This window comes from Apiospora marii (assembly GCF_038362585.1).
Source record: "Apiospora marii strain CBS 49790 chromosome Unknown utg000004l_segment0_segment0, whole genome shotgun sequence".
Taxonomy (NCBI): Eukaryota; Fungi; Ascomycota; class Sordariomycetes; order Amphisphaeriales; family Apiosporaceae; genus Apiospora; species Apiospora marii.
In genome coordinates this window covers 2,163,075-2,188,982 of record NW_027117375.1, presented here as the reverse complement: position 1 = coordinate 2,188,982, position 25,908 = coordinate 2,163,075, and the positions used below count along the sequence as shown (strand labels likewise).

At 50.9% G+C, this 25,908-nt stretch overlaps 7 protein-coding genes across 7 annotated transcripts; 3 read left to right on the top strand and 4 right to left on the bottom strand.

The window, feature by feature from the left end:
- Positions 1-361: 361 nt before the first annotated feature.
- Positions 362-2,142, top strand: PG985_006618 (tRNA (guanine(10)-N2)-methyltransferase; the record flags this gene model as incomplete). The annotated part of the gene is made up of 4 exons (XM_066826387.1): positions 362-652; positions 703-890; positions 964-1,650; positions 1,722-2,142. 4 exons carry the CDS (start codon positions 362-364, stop codon positions 2,140-2,142), a joined length of 1,587 nt encoding a protein of 528 aa, XP_066685994.1.
- A 1,129-nt stretch (positions 2,143-3,271) lies between these two features.
- On the bottom strand, positions 3,272-4,719 carry PG985_006617 (uncharacterized protein; the record flags this gene model as incomplete). The annotated part of the gene is made up of 4 exons (XM_066826386.1): positions 3,272-3,591; positions 3,645-4,469; positions 4,527-4,596; positions 4,684-4,719. The coding sequence occupies 4 exons, from the start codon at positions 4,717-4,719 to the stop codon at positions 3,272-3,274; spliced, it is 1,251 nt and encodes a 416-aa protein (XP_066685993.1).
- A 2,095-nt stretch (positions 4,720-6,814) lies between these two features.
- PG985_006616 (uncharacterized protein) lies at positions 6,815-8,115 on the top strand (the record flags this gene model as incomplete). The annotated part of the gene is made up of 2 exons (XM_066826385.1): positions 6,815-7,511; positions 7,589-8,115. 2 exons carry the CDS (start codon positions 6,815-6,817, stop codon positions 8,113-8,115), a joined length of 1,224 nt encoding a protein of 407 aa, XP_066685992.1.
- A 1,289-nt stretch (positions 8,116-9,404) lies between these two features.
- On the top strand, positions 9,405-12,564 carry PG985_006615 (muts domain V-domain-containing protein; the record flags this gene model as incomplete). Its single annotated transcript, XM_066826384.1, has 2 exons — positions 9,405-9,914; positions 10,018-12,564. The coding sequence occupies 2 exons, from the start codon at positions 9,405-9,407 to the stop codon at positions 12,562-12,564; spliced, it is 3,057 nt and encodes a 1,018-aa protein (XP_066685991.1).
- Positions 12,565-13,135: 571 nt separating this feature from the next.
- PG985_006614 (60S ribosomal protein uL10) lies at positions 13,136-14,268 on the bottom strand (the record flags this gene model as incomplete). The annotated part of the gene is made up of 3 exons (XM_066826383.1): positions 14,143-14,268; positions 13,196-14,053; positions 13,136-13,142 (listed from the first exon to the last, which is right to left on the bottom strand). Exons 1-3 carry the CDS (start codon positions 14,217-14,219, stop codon positions 13,136-13,138), a joined length of 942 nt encoding a protein of 313 aa, XP_066685990.1. The 5' UTR covers positions 14,220-14,268.
- An 819-nt stretch (positions 14,269-15,087) lies between these two features.
- Positions 15,088-18,387, bottom strand: PG985_006613 (alpha-mannosidase; the record flags this gene model as incomplete). The annotated part of the gene is made up of 3 exons (XM_066826382.1): positions 15,088-16,434; positions 16,488-17,252; positions 17,326-18,387. The coding sequence occupies 3 exons, from the start codon at positions 18,385-18,387 to the stop codon at positions 15,088-15,090; spliced, it is 3,174 nt and encodes a 1,057-aa protein (XP_066685989.1).
- Positions 18,388-19,872: 1,485 nt separating this feature from the next.
- Positions 19,873-22,531, bottom strand: PG985_006612 (uncharacterized protein; the record flags this gene model as incomplete). Its single annotated transcript, XM_066826381.1, has 2 exons — positions 19,873-21,934; positions 22,008-22,531. The coding sequence occupies 2 exons, from the start codon at positions 22,529-22,531 to the stop codon at positions 19,873-19,875; spliced, it is 2,586 nt and encodes an 861-aa protein (XP_066685988.1).
- Between the last annotated feature and the right edge of the window lie 3,377 nt (positions 22,532-25,908).

The following is a 25,908-nucleotide window of genomic DNA, read 5'->3' as shown; positions in this document are numbered from 1 at the left end:
TGCTTGTTTCAGATCTACTGTGCGTAGCCTCGATACACGCATATGCATGTATGTAGCTAAGTGGGTCCTTGGCAATCTGTAGATGCTCGAAATTTCATAGACGTTGACGAACGAGCAGCACATAATACGCCGTGGTAGGACCACGACATTTTTTCCAGTTTTACTGCCGTCTGCACAAAGAGATTCTGATCAGAAGCTCAGTTGGTCAACCTTAACCACGGTTCCGACATTACGTAGCAGCTATCTCCGAGGACTCCGCAAATTAATTTTTTCTCTCTTGCATCTCTAATTCGTCCCAGAAACGTCTTGTCCAATCAGATCTCCCGTCCGCCAGATCCCCTTGGCTTTTGGCAGACTGATCATGGCACCACTACCGTTCCAGTTCCTGTGCGCCCTGGGCCAGGATGGCATCCTGTGTGCGTCAAGGGGAGATACTCTCTACACATTTGGCGCAGACTGCGCGCTGATTGCAGAGCACTCCCTCGGCGGTAGTCCAGCCACCGCCCCAGAGGGCTCTTCCAACGCGGAGGAGGAGCGCAACCCGGCACCGCAGAAAGGGCCATCAGAGGCTACGTCCCAGACACAGGGGACAGAAGAAGAAGTAAATGAGTCTGCCACGCCGCCGCCCAAGCGTCGAAAGGTCGATTCCTCCGTAGCTGACGTTTCTGCTGCTCAGCCGGGGGGGGGAATGACAAAACACAGGCGGTCAACGGTGGCGGCCAGAAGAAAAAGAAGGCGGAAAAGCCAGCCGAGGCCACGGAAAAGGCCTACGTGATTCTTCTCAAGGCGACCGGCGACGGTAGCCATGTGGTGGCGGTGACTGGTGGTAACAAAACTGTTCACGCACTCGAGCACGATGGGAAGGGGCATCTTACTGGACTCAGTCAAAGGTGAGTACTTTCACCAACCTAGTTAGGCTCTGAAAATAGGAGATAAGCTCTATTGATACTAACCTGACCTTAGGCAAATGGTCAAGCGTCCGTCCGACATCGCACTCACTGCAGACGAGAAGACCATCCTGGTGGCCGACAAGTTTGGCGACGTCTACGCTCTGCCCCTGATTCCATCCGCCGACGACTCGCTAGATGGGGGCGCCGCCGCCGCCCTGCAGGAAGCGACCCTTCTTGCACGCAAGGGAGCCAATAACCTGACGGTCCACACCCAGCGCAATCTCCGGTCTCTGGAAGAGCAGGCTCGGCAGCGCGCGGCCAAGGCGGCGCAGCAGCAGCAACAGAAGGACGCCGGGCCGACCTTCAAGCAGGACCTGCTTCTCGGTCACGTCTCCATGCTTACCTCGATCGTAGCGGCCACGGCAGACGGAAGGCCCTATATTCTGACCGGCGACCGAGACGAGCATATCCGAGTCTCTCGTGGCATACCCCAGGCTCATGTGATCGAGAACTTCTGCCTCGGTCACACATCCTTCATCAGCACTATTTGCCTTCCTCGGCCTGACCTCTTGGTTTCGGGTGGTGGAGACAGCGAGCTCTTCGCCTGGGACTGGAAGGCCGGAGTGTTGAAATCGAAGGTGGAGCTACTGCAGCACGCAAAGAATGAGGCAAACGTGGACGGTGACAAGATTGATGTTACTGGCTTGTATCCTTGTCACGTCGCCGGCGGCTCCGGGCTGCTCATGGCGATATGCGAACGGTAAGATAGTTCACCTACGACTGTAGCTCCTTATGGGAAGACTAGCTAACGTGTGTACCTTGCGCGACTAGTGTCAAGGCGGTGTTTGTCTTCAAGGTGCAGGATGGCAACCTGGTCTACGCAGAGACCATCAACGTAGCCGGATACCCTCTCGACATTGCTTTTATCCAAGTCCCCGGCCAGCAGAGCGGCAGGATGGTCGTCAGTCTCGACCAAGATGCTGAAGGCGCCAGCCCCTCACCGTCAGGCCTGTACGTGCATCTGCTAGGGAACGCGTCTGCTGAGCAAGCGCCGGTGTATCCGAACCCCGAGGGAGGCCGCATCGACGACTTGCCACGCCCAGAGGTCGAGAAGATCCTCTATACTATAGGGAACCTGCGCAAGACAGAGATGTCCGACGACGTTGCAGCCGGTGGAGACAATAGCGCTGCTGCAGGCGAGGCCGGAGAACCCGCTCCGGAAGCTGCGGAGGACGAGTCCGGCGCCCCATAGGTGGCATGATTCAACTGCATGCCAAATGCATATGATGCATGGAGATAGTAAAATGTGTAAGGATCTTGAGACCACATGCACTTCATCGTGCCACCTATTGGGTGTTAGATAATATTCGTGCTCTGATTTGATCTGATCTTCTACTACGGCATGATAACTTCTTCTTTTTCCTGCTTCCCACATATCCAGCACTCAGCAAGGCACGCCTCGAATCCTTATTTTCAAATTGACAAACTCTAAAACCATGCCTGCCAAGTTCGCATCCCCTCACGGCCTGGAACCTAGATTCGTACATACTTGAGCCAAGTGAATTCACATCGATCAGGGGGAGTTCGTTCCAACCAACCTGCCAGGATGAAGCAATCACAGATTTCCCAGGTTATAAATGCCTGTATTCTCGCACCTGATGGTACACCATGGAAACCTCCGTCCATTGGATCCCTGCCACAATGTGCACAATCATAAAAGGTTGCGAGATCCTCCACCAAACCTACGATCTCTTTGCATACTTACTGCAGGGATTTAACAGTTATTATTGTCAAGCATAGGAGCAAACCCTCCTGAACCCACCGTCTGCACGAAAAGACAAGATACCTCCAGTCTGAGCCTGCACTTATATATCTAGTCGGGACAAAGCCACTCAGGCGAGGGCACAGGCATCGGCTGTGAGAAGGCATTCCTGGCAGAAAAAAAAAGTTGATCCCATTTGCTCTATCACCTCTAAACGCCAAATTCCGAGGTCGCACTACCCATTGCCCATTGACATGGCGCTCCAAGGGTAATGCAAAGCAGAAAAAGCCTCAATTGCACATTAATAGAAGCCCGGCACAAGCACACACGCAGGACCACGTGCCGCCAACGATGCACTCGATGGTCTCGGCCCCATCCGTATGTGGCAGTACGTTACCCCCCCTTTCCGTCGCTCATAAAGTCAATATGCAGATGACAAGCCCTCGAATACTCCGTCATAAAATCATCGCGCCATATATGCTGTCCTGCTCCGCTGGCTGCCTCGGATATCCTGAGCCATTCGGACAAGTCTAATGCAGGTATTGTGAAGGGCCTGGGGATCGACAGCACCCAGCTTCAAGAAACTCGGTCTGTCGGATAACAACCAGGTCAAGACAGTTTACTGGGATGCGCACTGGACGCGCTCAGCGCCAGGGTGGCCATCCTCATCCTCATCGTCGTCCATGCTGCCCGAGCCGAAGACTCTGGCCTGTTGTTGCTGGTCCATGTCCTCAAGATCGGCAGAATCAGTCATAGCGTCTGCCGGAGGAATAGCCTGCAGGGCGGGGGCTGGGAGAAGCTTCTGGAGAGCCTCGTACGCAGCCGGGTCCTCGCTCCATCCCTTCTCGGGGAATTTAACGGCGAACTGGATGTACATGTTGCCAAAGTCGTGGTGACGCGGCGACGGCATACCCTGACCACGGATCATTTTGACGGAATCTGAGGTCGTTAGCAATGTTCAGTCTTCAGTGTAATGCAGTATGGCTACTCACCAGGAGAGATAGCCTCGCCAGGCATGATGTCGACACTCAACCAGCGCTCATCGAGATGCTCGATGTAGATGGTGCCACCGGCTAACGCAGTTACGAGCTCGATCTCGCAACGGTACAGAAGGTGGTCCTCCTTGCGGGTAAAACGGGGGTGAGGCTTTTGCTCAATCTCGAACACGACATCGCCAGCTTGGACGCCAGGGGATTGATCGCCCTCGCCACGGAACTCCACCTTGGTGCCGCTTCGGACGCCACGGTCGACGTGGACGTGCAGGACTTTGCGGTCGACGATGGTCTTCTTACCGTTGCAACCCTTGCAGCGGTCCTTCTCCTTGATGATTTCGCCCTCGCCGTTACAGTCGGGGCATACGGTCTGGAAACGTTGGATCATGGGACCCATCTGTCGCATCATCGTCTTCATACCGTGACCCTCGCAGCCGGGGCAGCGCTTGACAGCGCCCTCCTTTCCACCACGACCCTCGCACTTGGGGCAAATAACCGACCGTTGCAGGGCGAGCTTGGAGATCTTGCCCTTGTAGACATCCTCAAGCGAGACCTTGTGTGTGTGGTGGATGGTGCGGGCCTTGGGCGGACCGCGGTTCTGCATTCCACTGAACATGCCACCAAGGCCACCGCCGAAGGAGCCGCCACCGAAGAACTGAGCGAACAGGTCTTCAGCAGCCATGCCACCAGCGCCAGCACCACCTTCTAGGCCAGCCTCGCCATACTGATCGTAGAGCGATCGCTTCTGTGAGTCGGACAGGATCTCGTACGCATGCGAAACCTCCTTGAACTTCTCTTCGGCATCAGGGTTGTGTGCGTTCTTATCTGCAGGAAGGGTTAGGCGGATATGTCTTGCAGATCATGGTTCATTGTTGCGCTTACCAGGGTGGTACTTGAGCGCATTCACTTTGTATGCCTTCTTGAGCTCTTGCTCGGTGGCTGTGGGAGCAACCTGTCAGGCGGACTGTCAGTACTCTGGTAGGTAAATGGATGAAGCGCAATTCAAACACTGCGCAGGGTGAGTGGGCAGAAGACATACACCCAGGGTGTCATAGAACTTGGTTTCTTTGACCATTTTGTCGTTCTTAACAGGCGCTTAAGGTAACACGTTTGTTGAACAATGGTAGAGGGTGTATTGATCGTATGCGAAGTATCCGAGTGATCGGCTGCACAATGCTCAAGATCGATCGAAGTCTTGGGTGGAAAGCAACAGTCAGCAACTCCAGTCTGTTGTGGTCATATAGAAGATGAGTGACAGGTTAGGGGCACGCTGTAATTGTCAAGCGAGGACGTCTTGACTGGCGAAGGAGGAAAAGATGATACCCCACGCTTGCGCAAAACGTCCCCCCCCCCCCCAGCGTTTCTTGCTTGGACCCCTCGGTTGGCAGCAAGTACGCAGCAGAACCCACCGGGCGCTAAGAATGCGATGGGACAAGTAATAACCAGTTGGAAGGAAAGGCAGCAGATGTTGAGGGAGTGAGACACATACCGGTGAGTTTAGAGTGCTATGGAATGGACGAGCGACAATGCGATCCAAGTCGGGGGCAGCGTGGAGTGGTTCAAATAGAAAAGTCGACAGTGACGCTGGTCGAAGGTTCCAGGCACAGGCGATGAAGTCAAGCGAACCAGGGTGGCCGGAGAACAGGCTGGACAGGCAGGTCTGGGTGAGAGTGATACGGAGAAGTGGGAGGGGGGAAGCAGGAACTTCAGAGGAAGGGGAGACAGAATTGGTCGAGGAACCCCGTGTATTAGCAATGCAAAATGCCGAAAGCAGTTGATGTTGTTGCCTTTTTCTCTCTCTCTTCGCCCTCCTCAAGTTTCTATCTTGAATACTTGTAATCGGTTGCTTGCCCACCGAGAAGGCTGAAAATCCATACGCCACGGACCTCTCGATAGAATCCGATGGAAATCGAAAGTTTCAAGTACTGGCCAAGTAGAGCGGTCCAGTCTTTGCTATGCAATCCGCTCAGAGTTCGCCGCACGAGTACCTGACAGTACTTGCTGTTTCGGAGGGTCCTTGGAACCAAGAAGACGGTGGTGGAGCCTGCGCGCTGGGCCTTTTGCTGGGGGCCATATTGATGGAAGAAAGAACCTTTTCATCATACCGGATACAGCTATCATATGTTGAATTGATGCACTTACAGCAAGACCCTGAGAAAATGTACCCGCCTTGCCTATTGTAGGCGCCCTAGGGTAGGATCTAGGCACCCTAAACATTTGCCCGCATGCAGCGCCGCGCATCTCAAGTATCTATCAACCAAGGTAATGAATTCAATGTTCACATTACAGAGCGCCTTGCCGACTGCCTACCTCGCACTCCCTCAGAATGCGCGAGCTGCCTGGAAGCGCATGTTCTATACTTCGGTGAAAGCTGACAGGCGACATAGTGACATGACTTACCTCCACGCTTACATCAATGTCATGTACACAAGGTACATAACCTAACATATCAATGACCTACTGTGCTAGTAGGGCTGGCTACCTGCTTGCGAGGGCGGCGGATTGGGCAAACCCGGGTATTGTCTCCATGCCAATCCTTTGGTACCTCACAGGATTGAATCGATCCTGGGCATGGGCAACTTGCGCATGTTGACTTATCCGACAAGCCGACTTTTCATCATTGGGAAGGTATTCTGTTTTGGGCGAGATCAATGCGTGCCTGCCGCATTGCGCAAAGCCAAGATTGACTAATACAGTAAGGATGTTGTAGCAAGCAAGCGGCAGCAGCCAGCAGCAGCAGTAGAGATAGAGGGTAGGAATTACGTAGGATGTGGCGCAGTTTGATAATCCCCGAAAGCTCCAACCAGCCGAGCGTTGCGTAGCATTCAGCTGCCGTATTGTGTGCAGTACACGGCCGGAGGGCATCGTGGTCTTAATTGTTCCATTTACATATTATCGCCTTCTATTCTATTCACTTGCCCAAGTACTACACCCGCCAACGTACGTAATTGCCAATATTGGAGACGTCAATTGCGTCGGTCCAGCTGTTTCCGTGGCATTGCAACCAGAAAACATCCACGCCTTCCGACCTCTGGAGCTTGTGTTCCCGGGGCCCATGTCGACCTGGACGACGAAATAATACGATATCAACCTTTGTATAGCCTCAATTGCCCGCCCCGAGAGCCCTCTACCCAGCCGCGACCGACCCAATCGCCCGCCCGACGTCAACCATGGCGCAACTCCTGCAAGACCTGATCTACTCGTTTGGCAACTGCCTGAGCTGCTTCCCCGGGTCGCCCACGCTCAAGATCAACAGCCGCTCCTTCAAGATCCTGCGCCTGCTGGGCGAGGGCGGCTTCAGCTATGTCTATCTCGTGCAGGACACGACGACGGCCGAGCTATTCGCCCTCAAGAAGATCCGCTGCCCCTTCGGCGCCGAGTCGGTCCAGCAGGCCATGCGCGAGGTCGAGGCCTACAAGACCTTTGCCCACAGCCCGGCCGTCATCCACAGCGTCGACTACGCCATCGCGAGCGAGCGCAACGACCCCGGCTCCAAGACAGTCTACGTGCTCCTCCCTTACTACCGGAGGGGCAACCTGCAGGACATCATCAACGCGAACCTCGTCAACCACACCCAGTTCCCCGAGAAGAAGCTCATGATCCTCTTCCTCGGCGTGTGCAAAGCCATGAAGGACATGCACCAGTACCGGGCGCCGGCGGGCGGGGAGCGCATGGAGGCGGGCAACCCGAAAGCGGGCGATCCGGAGGAGGCGGCAAGGCCGTCCAAGGGCAAAAACAAGCGGAATAAGGCCATGGCAGCTTCCGACGCCGACGACGAGACAGAGCAGGCGAGGCCGCTTATGGTGGACGAGCAGGTCGCAGGGCCTGGCGAGCACAGGTCATATGCGCATCGCGATATCAAGCCAGGTGAGCAACACTGCCCCACCGACTGACGGGTAATGCTATAGGGAATGCGTTTTCGCTGACAATGCTACAATGCACAGGCAACATCATGATCGACGACGACGGAGTGCAGCCCATCATAATGGATCTCGGCTCCATCGCCGAATCGCCCATAGTCATCACCTCGCGGTCTCAAGCCATTGCCATGCAAGACACCGCAGCCGAGCACAGCACGATGCCCTACCGGGCCCCGGAGCTGTTCGAGGTCAACACGGGCGCCGTCATCGACACCAAGGTCGACATCTGGTCCCTGGGCTGCACGCTATACGCGTGCCTGGTCGGCAAGTCGCCGTTCGAGATGCGCAGCGACGAGACGGGCGGCAGTCTGAGCATGTGCGTGCTCGGCGGCGACTGGCGCTTCCCCGATGAGGGCCCAAAGGCGCAGAAGAAGGGCAAGCAGACAGTCGGGGCCCCTGCCGCCCCCGCCGAGGACGCCATCAGCGAGCCGATCCGCGAGGTGGTGAGGAAGTGTCTCAAGGTCGAGCCCAGCGAGAGACCCGACATCGACGAGCTAATACTGATGGTCGAAGAAGTCGTGGACGAGCTGGCGGGAGATGACGTGGTGTAGGAGAAGGTGAAGGCGATTATTACGGGAGGCCTGTTTAACGATGTTTTTTATATTACGACTGTCTGTGTCTTTTAGGTGTATGTATGATACCTCTTGCTCTTGTCAAATACGTATGTAGCCCACCGAGATGTTGGTAGGCGAGAGCGCCGTCATTATTTCCATGTACAGAACCCCTTATTACCCGGGAGCCTTGGTCCGCACATTAGAATCATACCCTTGGACTTGCCCGTCCTCCAAATACCCCTTTCCAAATTGAAGCCCCTTTGTCGAGTGTCATCTGCCGGAGTCTTGTCGAGGAGAGACGTGGACACTTTGCGACAGCGCCCCTCCTCCCGCACTGTGGCTGCATACTCCTCGCCACGAGTGCCAGCTGCTACCGGCCGTGTTTGCTGCACTGCTCATTATAGTTCCTCCGGTCCCATTCCAGCAGCATTCGGTATATGATGGATTTGTATAGAGCTTTCAGCTCTTCTTTGTCTTCGACATGTATGGAGATGAAGGGGGAAGTGAGGCTGTCCGTCTTGTGGTATATATCATCTTTACTTGGTGGGATAAGAGATGATGGCATTGGTGTGGCTGAAAATGCAGCACAAACAACCGTAGTTCGAAATGTGTGTGGGTGGGTGCGTGGGTGTGAATAGGTATGTGTGTAGTAAAGTCCCTTGAAGGCTGTGTAAGTTATATTGGTGTAAGCCGTGACCGATAAGCAAGCGTGCTGGGTATTATGTATGTATTGTAGATGTATTGTAGATGTTGAATTACGTAGGAGCGGGTGGTGGTGTGGGTTTTCTTTCTATTCTACGATGCATTGCCTGGCTGCCGGCGGATGCTGTTCCTATATAGATCGACAGAAGAAACATGTTTCCCAGAGCATGTGCAGGCATCGGTGGTGGCATTTGTCATGTGCACAGGATTTGGAAATGTTGAAACGGCACGCTATTTGGCGATATGGAATCCAAGATGATCTGCACTAATCGTGTACGGTGTGCATTGCTTGGGTCTCTACTGTACCCATGCTTTATGATGTGGTGAGGTTGTACAGTGCGTGCCGGCACTGCTATGGTGGTATTTTTTCAAAACGCTCCCCTTGCAGACTGGTTCGAAACAGCTGCTATAACGCCAAATGAACCGGCCTTCCGAGTCAACCTCCCTCAGCTGCACTAATAATAACCACCACCGTTTCCTTTTTACCTGCCGGAAATAGCCCAGTTCGGAATCCGGCCAAACTCCATTTGGGGGGATCTTTTCTCCTGCCCCTCCCTCGCTCTACGGAATTCCAATTCCACGGGATGCGCAGGTGTACGCCGCGCCCGACTGAACAAGGCCTACTGGAATTGCTCAGAGTCACACCAGTGGTCTGCTCTTACAACCTCGCCAGGGGTCCGGCCGCTGTGTACGGGCGCAATGCCAGATCCGGCTCCTACCCACGGCCACGTCTTCTCCAGATCAGCCGGCGGCAGCTTGGGGTCGGCGGCAGCAGCATACAGACCCGCGGCAAGAAGACCAAGACTACAGTGAACCTTGCAGATCTGCCACAAGGGCCTCTCCTCCCGCCCACTCCTACCCCTGCGTCGGCTGTGTCTGCGGAAGCTGCTGTGGCGGAAGAAGATGAAGAGGGCCCGGTATACCCAACCGTAGTGCTGCAGGCGAGGCGGAACATGCAGAAGTTCGAGAACTGCGTGTTGCTGACGCGCGTCGGCGGCTTCTACGAGTTGTACTTTCAGCATGCCGAAGAGTACGGGCCCTTGTTGAATCTCAAGGTCGCCCAGAAGAAAACAAGTGCTGGGCCTGTCCCCATGGTAAACCATCCTTACTCAGCCTTTCCCCATGTTTTATTTCCTACTATCGGCCCCCCCCCTGGACAAAGAGAACGAATCCTGTTCTAATTATAACCCTTTCTAGGCTGGCTTTCCCTTCTTCCAACTAGACCGGTTTCTCAAGGTCCTGGTCCAGGAGTACAACTGCTATGTTGCTGTCGCCGAGGAGTTTCCGAATGACCCGGGTGACAAGGTTAAAACGAACGGTCTTATGCACGACAGAAAAGTGACACGTATCATTACGCCAGGTACCTTGATCGATGAGAACTTCATCGACCCTTTCGCCAACAACTATGTACTGGCGATTCACATCCCTGGGGAGGAGCTCGACAGCAGTCCAGCTAAGCCTGAAGTCCATGTCTCCAAGGAAGAGGAGACGCTCGCTGCTGCTATGCCTGTAGGCTTGGCTTGGCTTGATGTGTCCACGGGGCAGTTTTATACTCAGACTACAACCATTGGCTCCTTGTCGTCCATCCTATCCCGGATAGGCCCGCGCGAGATCGTTGTTGATGAAGCCTTGCAATCGGATACAAACCACGCCCTGTTCGCGATCCTGGCCGAGGACAAACATCTGATCAGCTATAGCCCGCATCCCACCCCGCTTGCCACCTCGGAATGGACGCCCATGCTGGAGTCGGAAATACCGCCACATACCCTGAGAAGCCTAACCGAGGACGAGACGCAGGCTGGTAGTCTCGTGTTGCAGTACGTCCGGGATCGTCTGATCGGGCTCAGCATGAAATTGCAACCGCCTATACGGCACGAGAGCATGCATGTCATGACCATCGACAAGAACAGCATGCGCTCCCTGGAGATCAAGCAGACCATCCGAGACAGCTTCTTTCGCGGCAGCCTTCTACACGCCATCCGAAGGACCGTCACCAAGAGCGGCGCCAGGCTGCTTAACGAGTGGCTCATCGCCCCCTCGACTTCGCTGGATACCATAACGCAGCGGCAGGACCTGGTGGAATACTTCCTGGAGAACCCAGACTTACGGGACGAGATCGTGCAGCTGCTGAGAAGGAGCCACGATTCCCAACGCCTCGTGCAGAAATTCGTTTTGGGCCGCGGCGACCCCGACGACCTCATCGGCCTGGCCAATACCATCCGGGCCACCGAAAGTATCGTCAAGCTGCTCAAGGCCGCCTCGAAGGGCAAACGGGGCACCACCGCCTTCGCCGACATGCTGTCCCGGATCAACCTCACCAAGGCCTCCAAGCTCGCCGACCGCATCCGCGACTCGATCGATGAGGACGGCCTCTTCCAGAAGAACGAGCTCGAGAACCAGGAAACATCACAGCTCCTCTCGCTCGCCGAGGGCATCGTATCGACAGAGTGCACTACCGAGGAGGCCGCGGCGCTGCTGCCCAAGAGCCCCAAGCTTCGCAAGAAGCCGGCGACCCCGACCTCGATCCGCGACCACTACGCCGACGACAACCTGTCCTTCATGATGAAACCCGGCGCCAGCCCGGGCCTCCGCGACCTCCACGCCGCCCTCGAGTCGCTACTGCACGAGAAGGCGGCCCTGGCCGACGAGCTTCGCGCGCGCTTCGGAGCCGCCAGCTTCACTCTCCGCTGGACGCCCAACCTGGGCCACATCTGCCACGTCCGGGGCGTCAAGGATACGCGGCGCCTCGCCGAGATAGCCCCGGACTTGCTCGCCGTCTCGTCGAGCCGCAGCACGCGCGCCTTCCACGCTCCCGAGTGGACCAAGCTGGGCCAGCGACTCCACCAGACGCGCTTCCAGATGCAGTCCGAGGAGGCCCGGCTCTTCTCCGAACTGCGCGCCCAGGTCGTCCTGCACCTCGTCCGCCTGCGCCGCAACGCCGCAGTCCTCGACGAGCTTGACGTCACCACGTCCTTCGCCCGCCTCGCCGCCGAGCAGGGGCTCACGCGGCCTCAGCTCCGCGACGACAGCGGCGACAACCCAGCCACCCTGATCATGGGCGGCCGCCACCCCACCGTCGAGGGCGGCCTGCATGAGCAGGGTCGTACCTTCACCTCCAACGACTGTCTCGTCGGCGTGCTCGGCCACGGCCGGCTCTGGCTCATCACGGGTCCCAATATGGCAGGCAAGAGCACCTACCTGCGGCAAAACGCCCTCATCACGATCCTGGCCCAAGTCGGCTGTTATGTCCCAGCCCATCACGCCGAGCTCGGAATCGTCGACGCCATCTTCTCGCGTGTTGGCTCTGCGGATAATCTGTATCGTGATCAGAGCACGTTCATGGTCGAGATGCTCGAGACAGCCCAGATCCTGCGTGCGGCCACGCCACGGTCTTTTGTCATCATGGATGAAATAGGCCGGGGTACTGCCCCTGAAGACGGGACCGCTGTGGCGTTTGCGAGCCTGCATCACCTCGTTACCATCAACAAGTGTCGCACGCTGTTCGCAACGCACTTTCACAATTTGGCCGACATGGTCGAGGAGCTAGGTATGCATGTCACAACAGGTGGACACGTGGAGATGTACTGTACAGATGTGGAGGAAGATGATCAAGGTGGATTTGTTTACATTCACAAGCTACGGAAAGGCATAAACAAAGAGAGCCACGCGCTTAAAGTTGCACGATTGGCAGGGATGCCCGAGGCGGCCATCAATGTGGCCAAACAGATCTTGGAAACCAGTTAGTTCTGACGAGACATATACCATAATATACCGATTGATACATCAGTCGGCCGTCGGCTTTTGGTTCAGCGGTATATTCTACAAAACCCAGGTCGATCCGGTAGGTCTTGGGAAGTCTCAAGGTGCTGTAGTTATAGCATCATCAAATAGTATCTGTATAATTCAGAAGACGAATTAGCAATGCATTCCGCAAGCAGTGGTTCGGCAAATGGATAATGTGAAGGAATAGTGTCTCATATAGTGTTGAATGATTGTCATCAAGTGAATTCAGGGTTAAAAAGCTCTTGAATTTTTATTGAATCTTCGACGGGCAGAGGAAAGGTGATAAGAGGAGTTGAGTTTTGACATACCATTTAATGAAGCCAGGCTGTAAGACAGTCTTGGTCATATTAGCAGTCACCGTATCACATAGCGCATATTCCTTATGACAAGTGATGTCGTCCTGATGGGAAGCGTGCTCAATTACCATGCGGCAATCCTATGAAACGCCGATTTTCGTTTATCTAGACCTCGTAAATCCGTCCGATTTCCCAGATGCATATCGATCGTAGACTTCGTTCTCATGCTAAAGCATTTAACCGCTGCGAAGAGGGTTAGTTTTTCGATACGTTTCCAGGGGTAGGAGTGCACATACAAGAGATCACCGAAACCGCCACCATCCTCATCAGAGTCCTCAGCGTCGGAGTCATCCTTCTTGGTCTCGGCAGCGCCAGCAGAGGCACCGGCGTCAGCGGCAGCCGCGACGGGGGCGGCGGCAGCGTAGGCGTCGGGGTTGGCAATGCGGTCCTTGAGCTCATCAATGGCAGCCCAGGAGTACTCGGTCTCGATGGCAATGGCCATGAGGTTCTTGTAGCTGTTGAAGAAGCTGTGCATGACGGAGGGCAGGGTGGGGAAGTTGATGGCCAGGGAGACGGCGGCAATAGTGTTGATGGCGCTGGAGAAGCTCTTGAGGAGCTGCTCCTCACCGACATCGAGAACCTCGGGGGGGAAGGTGTTGCCCTGGTCGTAGACCTGAACAACGCCCAGACCGTAGGTGAAGGGAGAGATGTTCAACATGTTGAGCAGGGTGGCCTCGGAGGCACCGACCTTGCTGCCGGCCTCAACGAGCTTGAGGTCGCTGGTGATTTCAATGGTACCACGGGCAATCTTGGTGGGGACACCGAGGGCCTGGAAGAAAGAGGTCTTGCCAGGTTCCATACCAGTGTTACCAGCGGGGATGTAGACATCGGCGGGGGCGACGGCACCGGCACGGGCAGGGGCGGCGACCTTGTTGGCCAGAATCTTGTCACGGATGTCCTTGAGGTCACCGTTGGTGAAGACGAAACCGATGTTGCCACGGATGTGGGGCAGGAGACGCTCGTACTCGGGGGAGTCGGCGACGAAGGTCTTCAGGGCACGGCGAACCATGGTGTTCTTACCCATCAGAACGACAGCCTCTCCGCGGAGAGACTGGCGCACTTCGTGCATCTGCTGGGAGCTGACATTGTCGACGCTGTTGGGGCGCGTTAGAAATTTGCGACTTTCATCAGGCCGAGGCCCAATTGGTTTTTTGGGTGGTGGTTTTTTTTTCTTCAGACATACCTAACGAGGAAGACAGAGTTGTACTCCTCGAGCAGCGACTTCAGCTTGCCGAAGTACTCAGCCTTGTTACCCACCATTTCTTCTTTGGTATGAAGTTAGGACTTTAAGGGCAACGGTTTTTTATTTGGTTGGATGTTGGGGGGGGGGTATGGGAATGGTATGGTGTTGCTACTGAGAGAAAGGGAAGAAGGAAATGTGTAGCCGTCTCGCCAACCAATGCGCCCAACATCAAAATTCCGATTTGCGTGGTGGGCAAAGCCAGGGCTTGCATTATTATTCGCGCCCCACCCTTATCGGCTTATCGCACCTACCCACATCATCCATCTAAAACCCCAGCTACTACATATGTACAAGTCCGTACGGAGTACTTGCATCTATTGACCTATATGTTACAGAACCATTTGGACGAACTGGCTTAATCCCTTAATGGCGAAGGCGTTGCTTCCACCACAATATGCTATACTGTACATACCAGGGGCCACTTGATGCTACTGGTATAATGCTTATTGCGGTATAGTATTCAATCGAATAAACTTGACTCTTAAGATGATACCGATGAAAGAAACAAACTATCGATCATCACGGGAAGTATTATACCAAGGGCAGCGCTATCGCCATCAAGGTGATAGAAAAAGAGCAGTCGAAATACACAATCACTAAGCAAATCAGGTTTTATGCTCGAAGCGGTCAGTAAATAAGCAAGATACGCTTGTTCATTATCAAGTTTGTAATCTTATAATACAAAGCTGAGTGGTGAGGAAGGGCTCTCTGGAGCAGCGCTGCAATAAATCTTCAGAGCCTATGTGAATAACAAAACCAAAAGCTTCCATCGCTGTGCAGGACTAAAATGCTGCCAATCTGTTGATCTTGCCGAAAAGTATTCTCGTGCGCCAACTCGTCAGTCGTCAGTATCACTGCCAAAACCATGCTCCTTGTCGCTCCGCTCTATAACTGCAGTCTGTAGGTAGCAACCTCAAAAGGTCTGATCTTGATGGAGAAGCTTCCATCCTTATCCAAATCCAGCTCATCTTCGTCGTCTTCAAGCACGTTGGTCTTCCATACCTTCTTGACGTCCCAGGTGCTCTTGATCGTGCCCCTGCTCTGTCCGCCGAGACTATCGTAGACGCGGCAGATGACGCTCTGTCCCTTGCGCTTTCGGAATTCACCACGCGAAACACCCTCATCATCTTCACCACGCTTGACGCAGTCCAAAACAAGCGAAGAATCGCCGGTCAGCTGGACAGGGTGGCTGGACAGCATCGTCTTCATGTCATCCGTTGCCGGGGCAGAAAACACCTTCAAGGGATTGTTGAAGTTGTGGCCGGCACGGACCGTTGTGGCACCCAAGGATCCCTGATGCGGCAAGACCGCCCATTTGATTGTATGATGGCCCATATCAGCATGAGCATCAGGGGCCTTGGGCGCGCGCAACAAAGACAATCGCATCAAATTGCCACAAGTGGCGAATCCGTACTTGCTGTCGTTGAGAATGGAAACACCGTATCCGTTCTCCGACAGGTCAGCAAACTTGTGGCAGCATACTTCGAACTTGGCCATATCCCAGGTGGTGTTGTAGTGCGTCGGCCGTCGTACTATGCCGTATTGTGTTTCGTATGACGCCTCGGTGTTGATAACGTCGACGGGGAATTCGACCTTGAGGAACTTCATGGTTTCATGCCAGTCCACGTCGCAGGTTACATCAACGAATGACTGCTGTCCCTTGAAGGCGGCACTCAAGCTGAGTATTGTCTTTATGGAACTGTTCTCGCTGATCTTAGTCTCCGTGATGACACCTACGCGATGCTCTTTATTTTCGTAGATTTTGGTCGGTCCGCAGGTAAGCTCCTTTCGGCTGTCGAGATGGTACACCTCGACATCCCATGCCTGCCAATACAGGGGTTTGTCGTCGAAAATGACAAATTGGTTTGCCTTGCCGCCCTTGGCTATGACTTCACGGCTTGCCTGGCGATCGAAGAGCGAGGTGATGCATCCCTTCTCAACGGTGACGCGCAGCTGCTCGTTCTGCATGACGAACACACCCTTCTCAACTTCCTCGACTGTAACGGCTTTCTCTTCGCCCGACTTGAAGGTCTTGATGCCGAGCATGGGCCCGCTGCCACAAGCAACGCCACACTCAGTCTCGGAGATGTCGACAACCTCCTTGCGATGCCACGGGAGCGTGCTAAGGGCAACAGCCTCGCCAACCGTTGTGGGCTTCATCTCGGGAACCTTGAACAGTTTAGAGATTTCTTTGAAGATGCGCTCGCCCTTTTTGGCGACCTCAGCGTATAACTAGAATAATGTTAGCATATAGGCACATTTTTACATACGATCGTGATTCTTACCTCGTCGGAATCATCATAACACATCTCAATGGAGCTGCCCGGAAGACAGTCATGAAACTGACAAAGAAGGATCGCTTCCCACATCTCATCAAAGTCCTTCTTGGGATACTGGTAGGACTTGTCCTTCAAGGATGCAATTGTGGCCAGAAGCTCAAGGTCCTTCATCAAGACTTCCGACCGGCGGTTGTTGAGCTTGTTGTTGGCCTGGGTCGTATAGGTGCCACGATGAAGCTCAAAATAGAGTTCTCCATACCATGTGACCAACGAGGTTCCCTTCTCCTCGAGTTTGTCGAAGAACTGATCGACCGTGTTGCCCAAATGGACACGGGGTAACAGACCAACCTCGTCACTGATACCGCGGCACCGGCGAAGCTTCTCAATGTGCTGCCATGTCGGGCCACCGCCGCCATCTCCCTTTCCGAAGACGAGCAGTGAGGTGTGGTCTTGGTCCATGGACTTGTGCTGAGTGACACTACGTTTGACATCACCGAAGTGAGCCTCCGCGGTGTAAGTCTCAGAAGGAGGCATATGGCAAATGACCTGACTGCCGTCCAGTGCCACCCAATTGAAGGTAGTGTGGGGGAAATTATTGATATTATTCCAGCTGAGCTTTTGGGTGAGGAAACGGTTCATGCCGGCCAAACGGCAGAGCTGAGGCAGCTGGCTCGAGTATCCAAAGGTGTCGGGAAGCCAGAAAGTCCTGCAGCGCTCGCCAAAATGACTTTCAAAGTAGCGTTGACCATAGAGAAACTGACGCACGAGGGACTCGCCACTGGGCATGTTGGTGTCGTGCTCAACCCAGCTGCCGCCGATGGGATGGAATTTCCCCCTCCTTCACCTTGTGCTTGACGCGATCAAAGACGTATGGGTAGTATTTCTCCAGCCACTGGTACTGCTGCGCCTGCGAGCAGGCAAAGTTGAGCTCAGGGTAGCGTTCCATCAGGTCGCACTGGTTCGACCAAGATCGAGCAATCTTGCGCTTGGTCTCGGCCCAAGGCCACAACCAGCAAGTGTCGATATGGCAGTGACCAATACCAAAGACCTGAGGCTCCGTGCCACTGTCATAAACCTTGGACGAGTCAATGTTGGCGCCAATGTAGTCCTGGGCAATCTTGCGACATTCCTTGATGGACTCCTTGTCACCGAGCCGATAATTCTCGAGGATAGCAGTGGCAACATTCAGGGCCTTGTGCTGCTGCCACGAATCCTCGGGGAATTCCCTAGCGGCGTCACCGATGATCCAGGTGTCGATCCAGAGCTGACGGGCGTCCATGTTGACGGCACAGATGTCGGCCTTCACTAGCTGAAACTGCTTGTTTGGGTCAGGAGGCTGGATGCTATCACCTCCAGGAGCGTTGCCGAACATGGCATTGCAGGCCATCTCGATGTAGAAAGTGTGCTCCTTGCCATCACGGAAAGATTTGGGGAGAATCCATTCGACGCGCTCTCCCCCGCCGGTTAGGCCTTGTAAGGGCTTGCCGTCGGCAGTCCACACCATGCCCTCATTGCCGGCATCCCACTGGAACTCCAGATGCTCTTTCTCGCACAGGTCGGAAGGTATCTTGACGACAATCTTGAACCAGTGGGTGGCCCAGGATGGACCAAAGCTCTCGCCCACGTGTGTAGACTTGAAGTCGCCCTCCATAGCCTCTGCGAACGTAGGGCGGGACAAATCCGGCGCAGCCCAGGTCCAAAGCTTGACATAGGGGTGGCCAGAAGCGACGCCCTCGTACATCATGGCCAAGAGGTTCTGCTTCTCCCATTGCCCGGTGCTGTAGAACTGCGTGATTCTCTCTTTGTAAATGTTGCTAATCCGCTTGCCGACCGGACCAGCGGCCTGCATGGGATAGTTGGCAACAGAGGCCGTGGCCTTCTTGGGCTGCGTGCGTTCACCGCCCATGGTCGTGGGTCGTAGGCCGAGGATGGACGAGAGAAGGTCGCGAGGTTTGTTCGAGTGGTCACTTGGTATGCGTCAGGTCAGTCCGTCCAACTGAGCTAGCTCCTAACATGCGAGGCGAGTATCATATAGGTAGATGAAAAGATGGGAAAACATGTAGCATGGAGGAGAAGGTGCCGAAGTTTGCAGGAATCAAGAGAAGGGATGGACCCAAGAAGCTCCAAACATGGGGCGATTGATTGGCCCGGAAGCTGCCCACGAGGAGCTCGAGGTGTGCTGATATCAGGCGAAGGGGGAGGGGGGGGCGAGGGGGGTCTGGAACTCGAGCTCTCGGTGTGTGGTACGCATGCTCAGTGCCCACACACCCACAGTGAAACAACCAGGCCGGAACGGGTGCGGGGGATGATCTAGTGATGCAGTGCAAGGTCCCAAGCCCACCCCAGTCCCACCACCCCCTACCCTGTGTAGTGGTAAGTACATAAGGTAGTGCATTTGCGGGGAAGCGCTACAGTAGGCTGCCGTTCGGCAATCGGAAAATGCCATCATCGATAGAAGACGAAAATATGTCGTGAGAAGACTTACCACATGGTGAAACCTGGAATGGATTTCTGCTGTATTCTGGACGTGTTGAATTTGCTTTCTTATGTTTCTGTATACAAGTAATACATGTATAGAGCTGCAGGCAACTCGAGTGCGTTGCTGCAGGTTGAAGCTCGGAGGTAAAAGAACGAACGACTGGAGAGATCAACATGGGGAACAGCAGAGAAATGCTGGGCGTGTAAGAAGTATTCGGTAGGCAAGTTACTTCGCAAGATGCAGCAGAGACTTGACAGATTGTTGGATGGTGCATCAGGCGTTGAAGGCGAGCAAGACCTTGATTATTGGGTCATACAACCCACACGAAACCACGGCCTGATTTGCTGCTGTCACTGACCGCGACCATGTCCAGCCTCCTACCTAGCTTTTTGGCAAGCGCAACACTCCCTGTCACGCCATGGAGGACAATCAATCAAACAAACCACGACAAGAGCGACCAGCGTAGGAGCTTGTTGGGCTTGCTTGTTTCTGCCGCCCAGGTCCGTAGGTGGCTCCTCATGCTACGTCTATTGTATAGAGGAATTGGCCTGAGAAGTGACCTGTACAAGTTGCAGGATATCGATATTTTACTAGTTTATTCTCTACAGTCCTATAAACAAAGACCCTCCGAGAATCCGTAGTCTCGTTTCAGTGGTGGCGTTGCCTGTCACGTTCCTCTAACAGCTCCTTTCTGTCAACACCAGGTCGCCAAAGCCCGAGGCAAACCAGATAAACCAAATTACAAACTATTCAGGTGAAGGCCGTGGTATCATTGCGAGAAGCAAAAAGGAGAAGGACAGCCCTTGGTGCACTGCTGGCATGCAAGAACAATCCATGCAGGAATAATACAGCAACAGGGCCCGCAACGCCCTGACTTATATGTACAGCTCGCGCTCCGATATAGCAACGAGACTAGAAGGCGTCCTCCAAGGGGCAGTCGATGCTCTCGTGTCCGTCACGTTCGCAAAGAGCACACCATTTCTCAAGGTCAACAACACCGGTGCTCTTGCCAGCCAATGGTCCGGAATCGGTGGGATTGGGTAGGATGCTGACATTAGCCGGCGGGGGGTTCGTTGCTGGCGTTGACTTCGCTGGCGTCAAAGGCCGCGGGACAAACTCGCCCTCAGCATTTGGCACCTGGAGGTGGCTGGGCTCTTCACGGTTCGCATCTTTCCCCGTCTTTGCTGACTTGGGACTTCCCTGGCTCTGATTCTGGGTCTGTTGAGGCCCAAACATGTTGGAGCACGTCAGGATGTCATGGCCTGCTGTCTCGCAGATTTCGCACCAGAGAGTACTACTCTCCGTCACAGACGAGTATGCATCACTCTCAGGCATGGTCTCGAGGGTGCGCCCACGCTTATGATCGGGGGAGCGCGTGTCTCGTGCAGGTACGACTGTCGCCTTGGAGTCACGATACGAGGACCCGTCATCTGCGCTGCGAATGGTCATCTGGCTAGCCCGCTGGGTCGAAGCACTCCCCCGGCGCAAAGTCTCGAGTTCATGCTCGAGTTCCTCCTCACGGTTGTTCTTCGTCTCCACAGCACCACGGAGCTCGTTCACCTCGCGTTCGAGCTTTTCCTTGGCTATCCTAGTCTCAATCGAGCCAGGACGGGAGTTGTCGAAGGACTGGGCCCGTTGGGGCATAGTCGGGGTCTTGTCTGGTGAATCGTTGCCAGGCAATGAGTCTCGACTCAGGGAATGGATGATGGCTTTGAGACCTCTAATCTCATCTTCCTTCTTCTCCAATTCCTTGGACAAAGACAGCGTGTCTGGGCCATCGGCACCACCGTTCGTGGTGGTTGATGCTTTCTCGCGTTCTCGTCGAAGCTCTGTGCGTGTTCGTTCCACCTCACCACGCAAAAACTCCACTTCACCGCGTGCCTCGGCTTCTCCACGACGAGCGTCCTCTAAGCCCTCCTCCAGCTCTTGGACAAGCTCCTCAAGCTGCTTCAGTTGGCGTGCCACGCTATCGACATCTTCTCCTCGCTCCTGCATTTCGTGAATCTCCTGTTCCAGTTCACGGATCCTAGCATCGTAGACCCGTTGGGTCTCCGTGCTAGCCATCTCTAGGGTGTCAATGGTACTGCGGAAGTCGGCACGATGTGCATCGAACTCTGCGGTGAGCAAGGTGACCTTTTCGTTCTTCTCCCTTAGCAGTGCTCGAAGTTGACCTGAGTCTTTGTCATCCAGACTGTTAGGCCTGGGCTTGCCGAAATCCCCATGCTCCATGAGCGAGGTCAGCTCGGTAACACTGCTTTCCATCTCGGCCAAAGCAGAAGCCTGGTCTTTCAGTTGTCGGTCCCGATCGTCCAGCTGTGATCTCAAGAGCTCAATCTCCTCCTCGTTCGCGGCAGCAGCACGTGACGCCGGTCGCATCTTCAAGCTCGACATAGACCCTATGCTCCCATTGTTCATCGGCCGGCCAACGGGTGTTTGACGACCAATAGGCGTCTGACGACCAAGGGGTGTGGCTTCGTCCTCCCCGCCAAATAGTGACGATGTCTGGCCCATGGCAGATGCGCTCCGAGAGGCTATACTTGGCTTTCGTTCCACTCTCTTGTTGGGATCCCCGGTCGTGCCACGCACGCTTGCCGAGAACTTGCCGATAGAGGGCGTGCCATAACGGGAAGGAACAGGTGTTTTCGGCGGTGCGGGTGCGGCGAATCCCTGACGCGGGGCAGGACTGACCTGCAGTCTGCGAACGGGAGATTCGGGTCTCGCTAATGAAGTCCTGGGTCTCCTGCCCGCCGGGCTAGGGACTCTTCCTGGCCCTACTGACTGACTAAACTTCGGCACCGAAGGCGTGGGTGGCGTGAAGTTGGTGGAACTCTGGCTAGATACTCGTAATGCAGCAAGCGACGAGTTGCCCGACGGGGTCAGGGGATAAGATGATCCTGCACTTTCGCGTCGGAATAGTTTTGAAATGGGGACAAATATGCCGGCGCCGGGGGTCAGAGTCGTGAAGTACGATACCCTGTAGTTACAATCACAAGTTAGTACCTGGTGAATACGGAGCGTATACGATGGTGATGGAAGGACGTGCTCACCCATCAACGTCGCCGTTGTTCTTTCCGCGTGCAGCATAGTCCGCGTGCAGCTCGACGCCGGCAAAGATGCCCTTGCGCCCAGCAACCGAGCCAACAAAACGGACAGTGCCGTGCATGCTACCGGGGACGTCGACGGCATCGCCGACGGCTATATCGTGGTCCGAGGCATTGGCGCCTTTCGCCGGTGTGGCGGGCGCCATTCTGCGTGGAGATGAAGGAGGATGGAGGTTGCTGTTGGTGTTGTTGTTGCGGTGATCGAAGTCGCTATTTAGGACACTATGTATGGCGTAGCTCTCGCTGTCGTCGGGGATAGCTGCTAAAGACCCGGGGGTCAGGGCTGCAAAGGAAGCTTTGCGCGCAAGAGTCCCCGCGCCGGGACCCAGTCGCTGATGAGCGGCGTAGAGCGAATTTAGGTTGGGGGTGGACGCTGTGCCAATTCCCGTCTTTTTGTTGCTTCGCGATAGTCCTTTAGGTCGCGATTGTGGTGTAGGTAAGGAAGTAGTTGGTGCTGCCATTGAAGCCATGGTGGGCGATTTGTTAATTTCTTCTCTTTTTTTTTTTTTTTTTTTTTTTTTTTTTCTTTTTGCTTTTCTTGTTTTCTCTCTTCGTCTTCTCCTTCCAAAGGGTTCCCGCAGTGTCTGTTTTGTTTTTCTTTCAATCCCAGCCAATCCACTGGGCTCCCACCGCTACAATGGGGCCTTTGGGCCTGCAGCAGCTAAACTAACGAGTAGCCCGGGTTTTGGGTCGACGGATAGGCGGGCTGGGGGCCAACTGGGGGTGCGACCCTAGAGTAAATAGTGCTTGTAGGTTTGTCGCTAATGATGGCCACTAACTTCCAAATGTACTGGCAAGCGAGAGCCTAAGCTTTACCTGCCAAAGCTGGTTTTGGGAAGGGATCGGGTCGATTCGAGAGCAACGGGCGCAAGTGCTGTAGGTAGGTGTGCCTGTAGATGGAAAGCTAGGGCAGTGCTAAGCCGTGTAGGCATGTACCTGGGCCTGGGGGTTTAGGCTTGGTACGGAGTCGGTGGCCCCAAGGAACACCGAATTCGATAGAGTAACAGAGCAGCTACCAGATCTGATGGCGCAATAGGAGTTCCGGCATGCTGAGGAGGCCCCTGGAAGTTGTGAAAGAGAGTTATCGAAGTCCTGATGCCGCTGTAACCTAGGTAAAAGTAAAGTAGGGCGGGCAGTCTGTTCTGGTCGGCGGATTTCGGTGCAAGATTGGGAAACGTAGCGGGGACATGGAAAGGTTGGACGTAGCAACCATCGAGAGCCTGGACGGGCAACGGGGTGGGGGGGTTAGGACATATGTGTTTTTCCCTCTGCAATTACAAATCCAGACAGAAGGCCACCCACACCAGGCTTCCAGGTAAGGCAGGAAGAACAAGAGAATCCAATGCCCAACACACCTGAGCTGCGACCCTAGAAACAGCCTGTACCGCGGTGATCGTGTCGTGGGCTGTGGACTTCTTGAATGGGTGCGGTACTTGGACCTGGGATCAGGGGCTGACCGTCAAGGTCTAAAGCCGGGTATTGGAAGGAACACCCGAGCAACCGGTTGCTGTGGCCCGTGATGCGCAGCGGTCTGTGGTCGAGACGTTCCAGGTTGGTGCACTGCAGAGTCTCAGAGCTTTTTTAATTTCTCCTTCTCTCTCTCTCTCTCTCTCTCTCTCTCTCTCTCTCGCTCTTTTTCTTCTTCTTGCATTTGAAAAGAGGAGAATGGAAAGTCAAAGGTGACGATGGCTTTAGCCTCCCAGGCGTCCTTTAAAGGAGAACGGCAGAGCTTGGTGCGTTATAATTACAGTACTTATCAGTTGGATTTCATGTGCCGCAGGTCTACTTGGCTAGTCGGGTCTCAGCGCCTCATGGGGTATGTATATAGCTTTCGTGGTTGTTACCGCTACAACGGGCTATAAATAGGGTTGGTAAATTAAAAAACTAGTTTTTTAATTTCTTTAAAATATTAATAAGAAATTATAATATTTTAAAATAGAAATTAAATCTATATTTAAATTTATATTTAAACCTTTATTAATTTAAAAAATCCCTTTTTTAAATTAAAATAAATATAATTTTTAAGTAAATTAAAATTAAATTAAAATTAAAATAATTAATTTATAAAGATTTTATATAAATTAAATATTATAAATTAATATAATTAAAATATAATATTTTAAAATAATTTTATAATATATAAATATAAATAAAATTAAATATTATTAAATCTTTTAATTTAACATTAAATTAAATATAAAATTATTTATTATTAAATTAAATATTAAATCTTTAATCTCTTTTTCTTTTTATAAAATTAAATTAAATTAAATTATTTTAATATATTCTAATATATATATATTAATATAAATAAATATTAATTTATTAACTTTTTTTTATAAAAAGTTTATTTTAATATTATAATAAATAAAATTTATTATTAAAAAAAATATTTTAATAATATAATATTACCTTTAGCTTATATAATTTAATAAATAAATAATTAAATATAAAGATATATATCGAATTAAAGGTTTAAATCTTTTTAAAGGCGTTATCGGTTTTTTTAACCTTTATTATAATAAGAAATAAAATCTCTTATTATATTACGTTAAATTAATAAGAATTAGCGGTTTAATATAATTTGTAATTATAATTAATATATATTAATAAAACATTTTAATATTTATAAAAGATTTATAAAAAGTTATTATATTTATATAATATTAAGTTTAAACTTAGGATTTAAAATATAATATTTAAATTAAAATTCGATAATTTAATTAATTAATTAAAAACTCGTTATATTTAATAAATGTCTATTTAATATTATTATTTATATATTTATAATAAATTTAATACGATTTTTTTAATATAATTTTTAATTAATTAATGAAGTATTTATTTTTTTAAATTTATATTTATTTTATAAAATTAATTTATTATATATCGATTTAATTAATCGAATTATATAATAACCCCATTATAAAATAAAATCTATTAATATTTAAATAAAATTAAAGGATAGAAAAAAAAATTATATAATATAATTTATAAACGAATTTAAATAATAATAAATTAATTAATTTATTATATTATTAAAATTAATATAGTAATAAATTATATTAATATATTTTTATAATTAAAATATAAATATTTTCTTTTAAATAAAAAATAAAATATTTATTTTTTAATATATATAAAATATTAAATAATTAATTAAATAATTTATATTAAAGTTATATAATTACTTTAATATTTATATAAAATATTTAAATTAATTAAATTTTTTATATAATTTTAATTAGATTTAAAATATTTATTATTTAATATTAATTTTAAATTTAACCGTTTTATTATAAATATATAAATATTTTTAATTTAATTTAATTAATAATTATATATATAATAATATTAATTAAAAATAAATTTTAATCTTTTTTTATTCTATTTTATTAATTATTTATATAATTAAAGTTTAATATATTATATTTATTTTATTTTTATATATTATAAATTATATTAAAATAAATAATTATTAATAATTTAAAAAATATATTATATTATAAAATTAAATTAAAAAAAGTTAATAAAATATTTTATATAAAATTTATATAAAATAAATTTTTTATATAATATACCTTAATAAAGGGCTTTATTTAATTTTTTATCGATATTTTTATTAATATATTAAAACCTTATTTAAAATAATTTAAATATAACCTTTTTAACTTTATTATTTAATTAAACTTTAAAATTTTATTTTCTCCTACCTTTATTTTATTACTTTATATTAAGTTTATTATTATATTTAATTAATTAAATTATATTAAATTATAATCTTTATTTTATAATAATATTAATAAAATAAATAATAAATAATATAATATATTTAAAACAATTAATA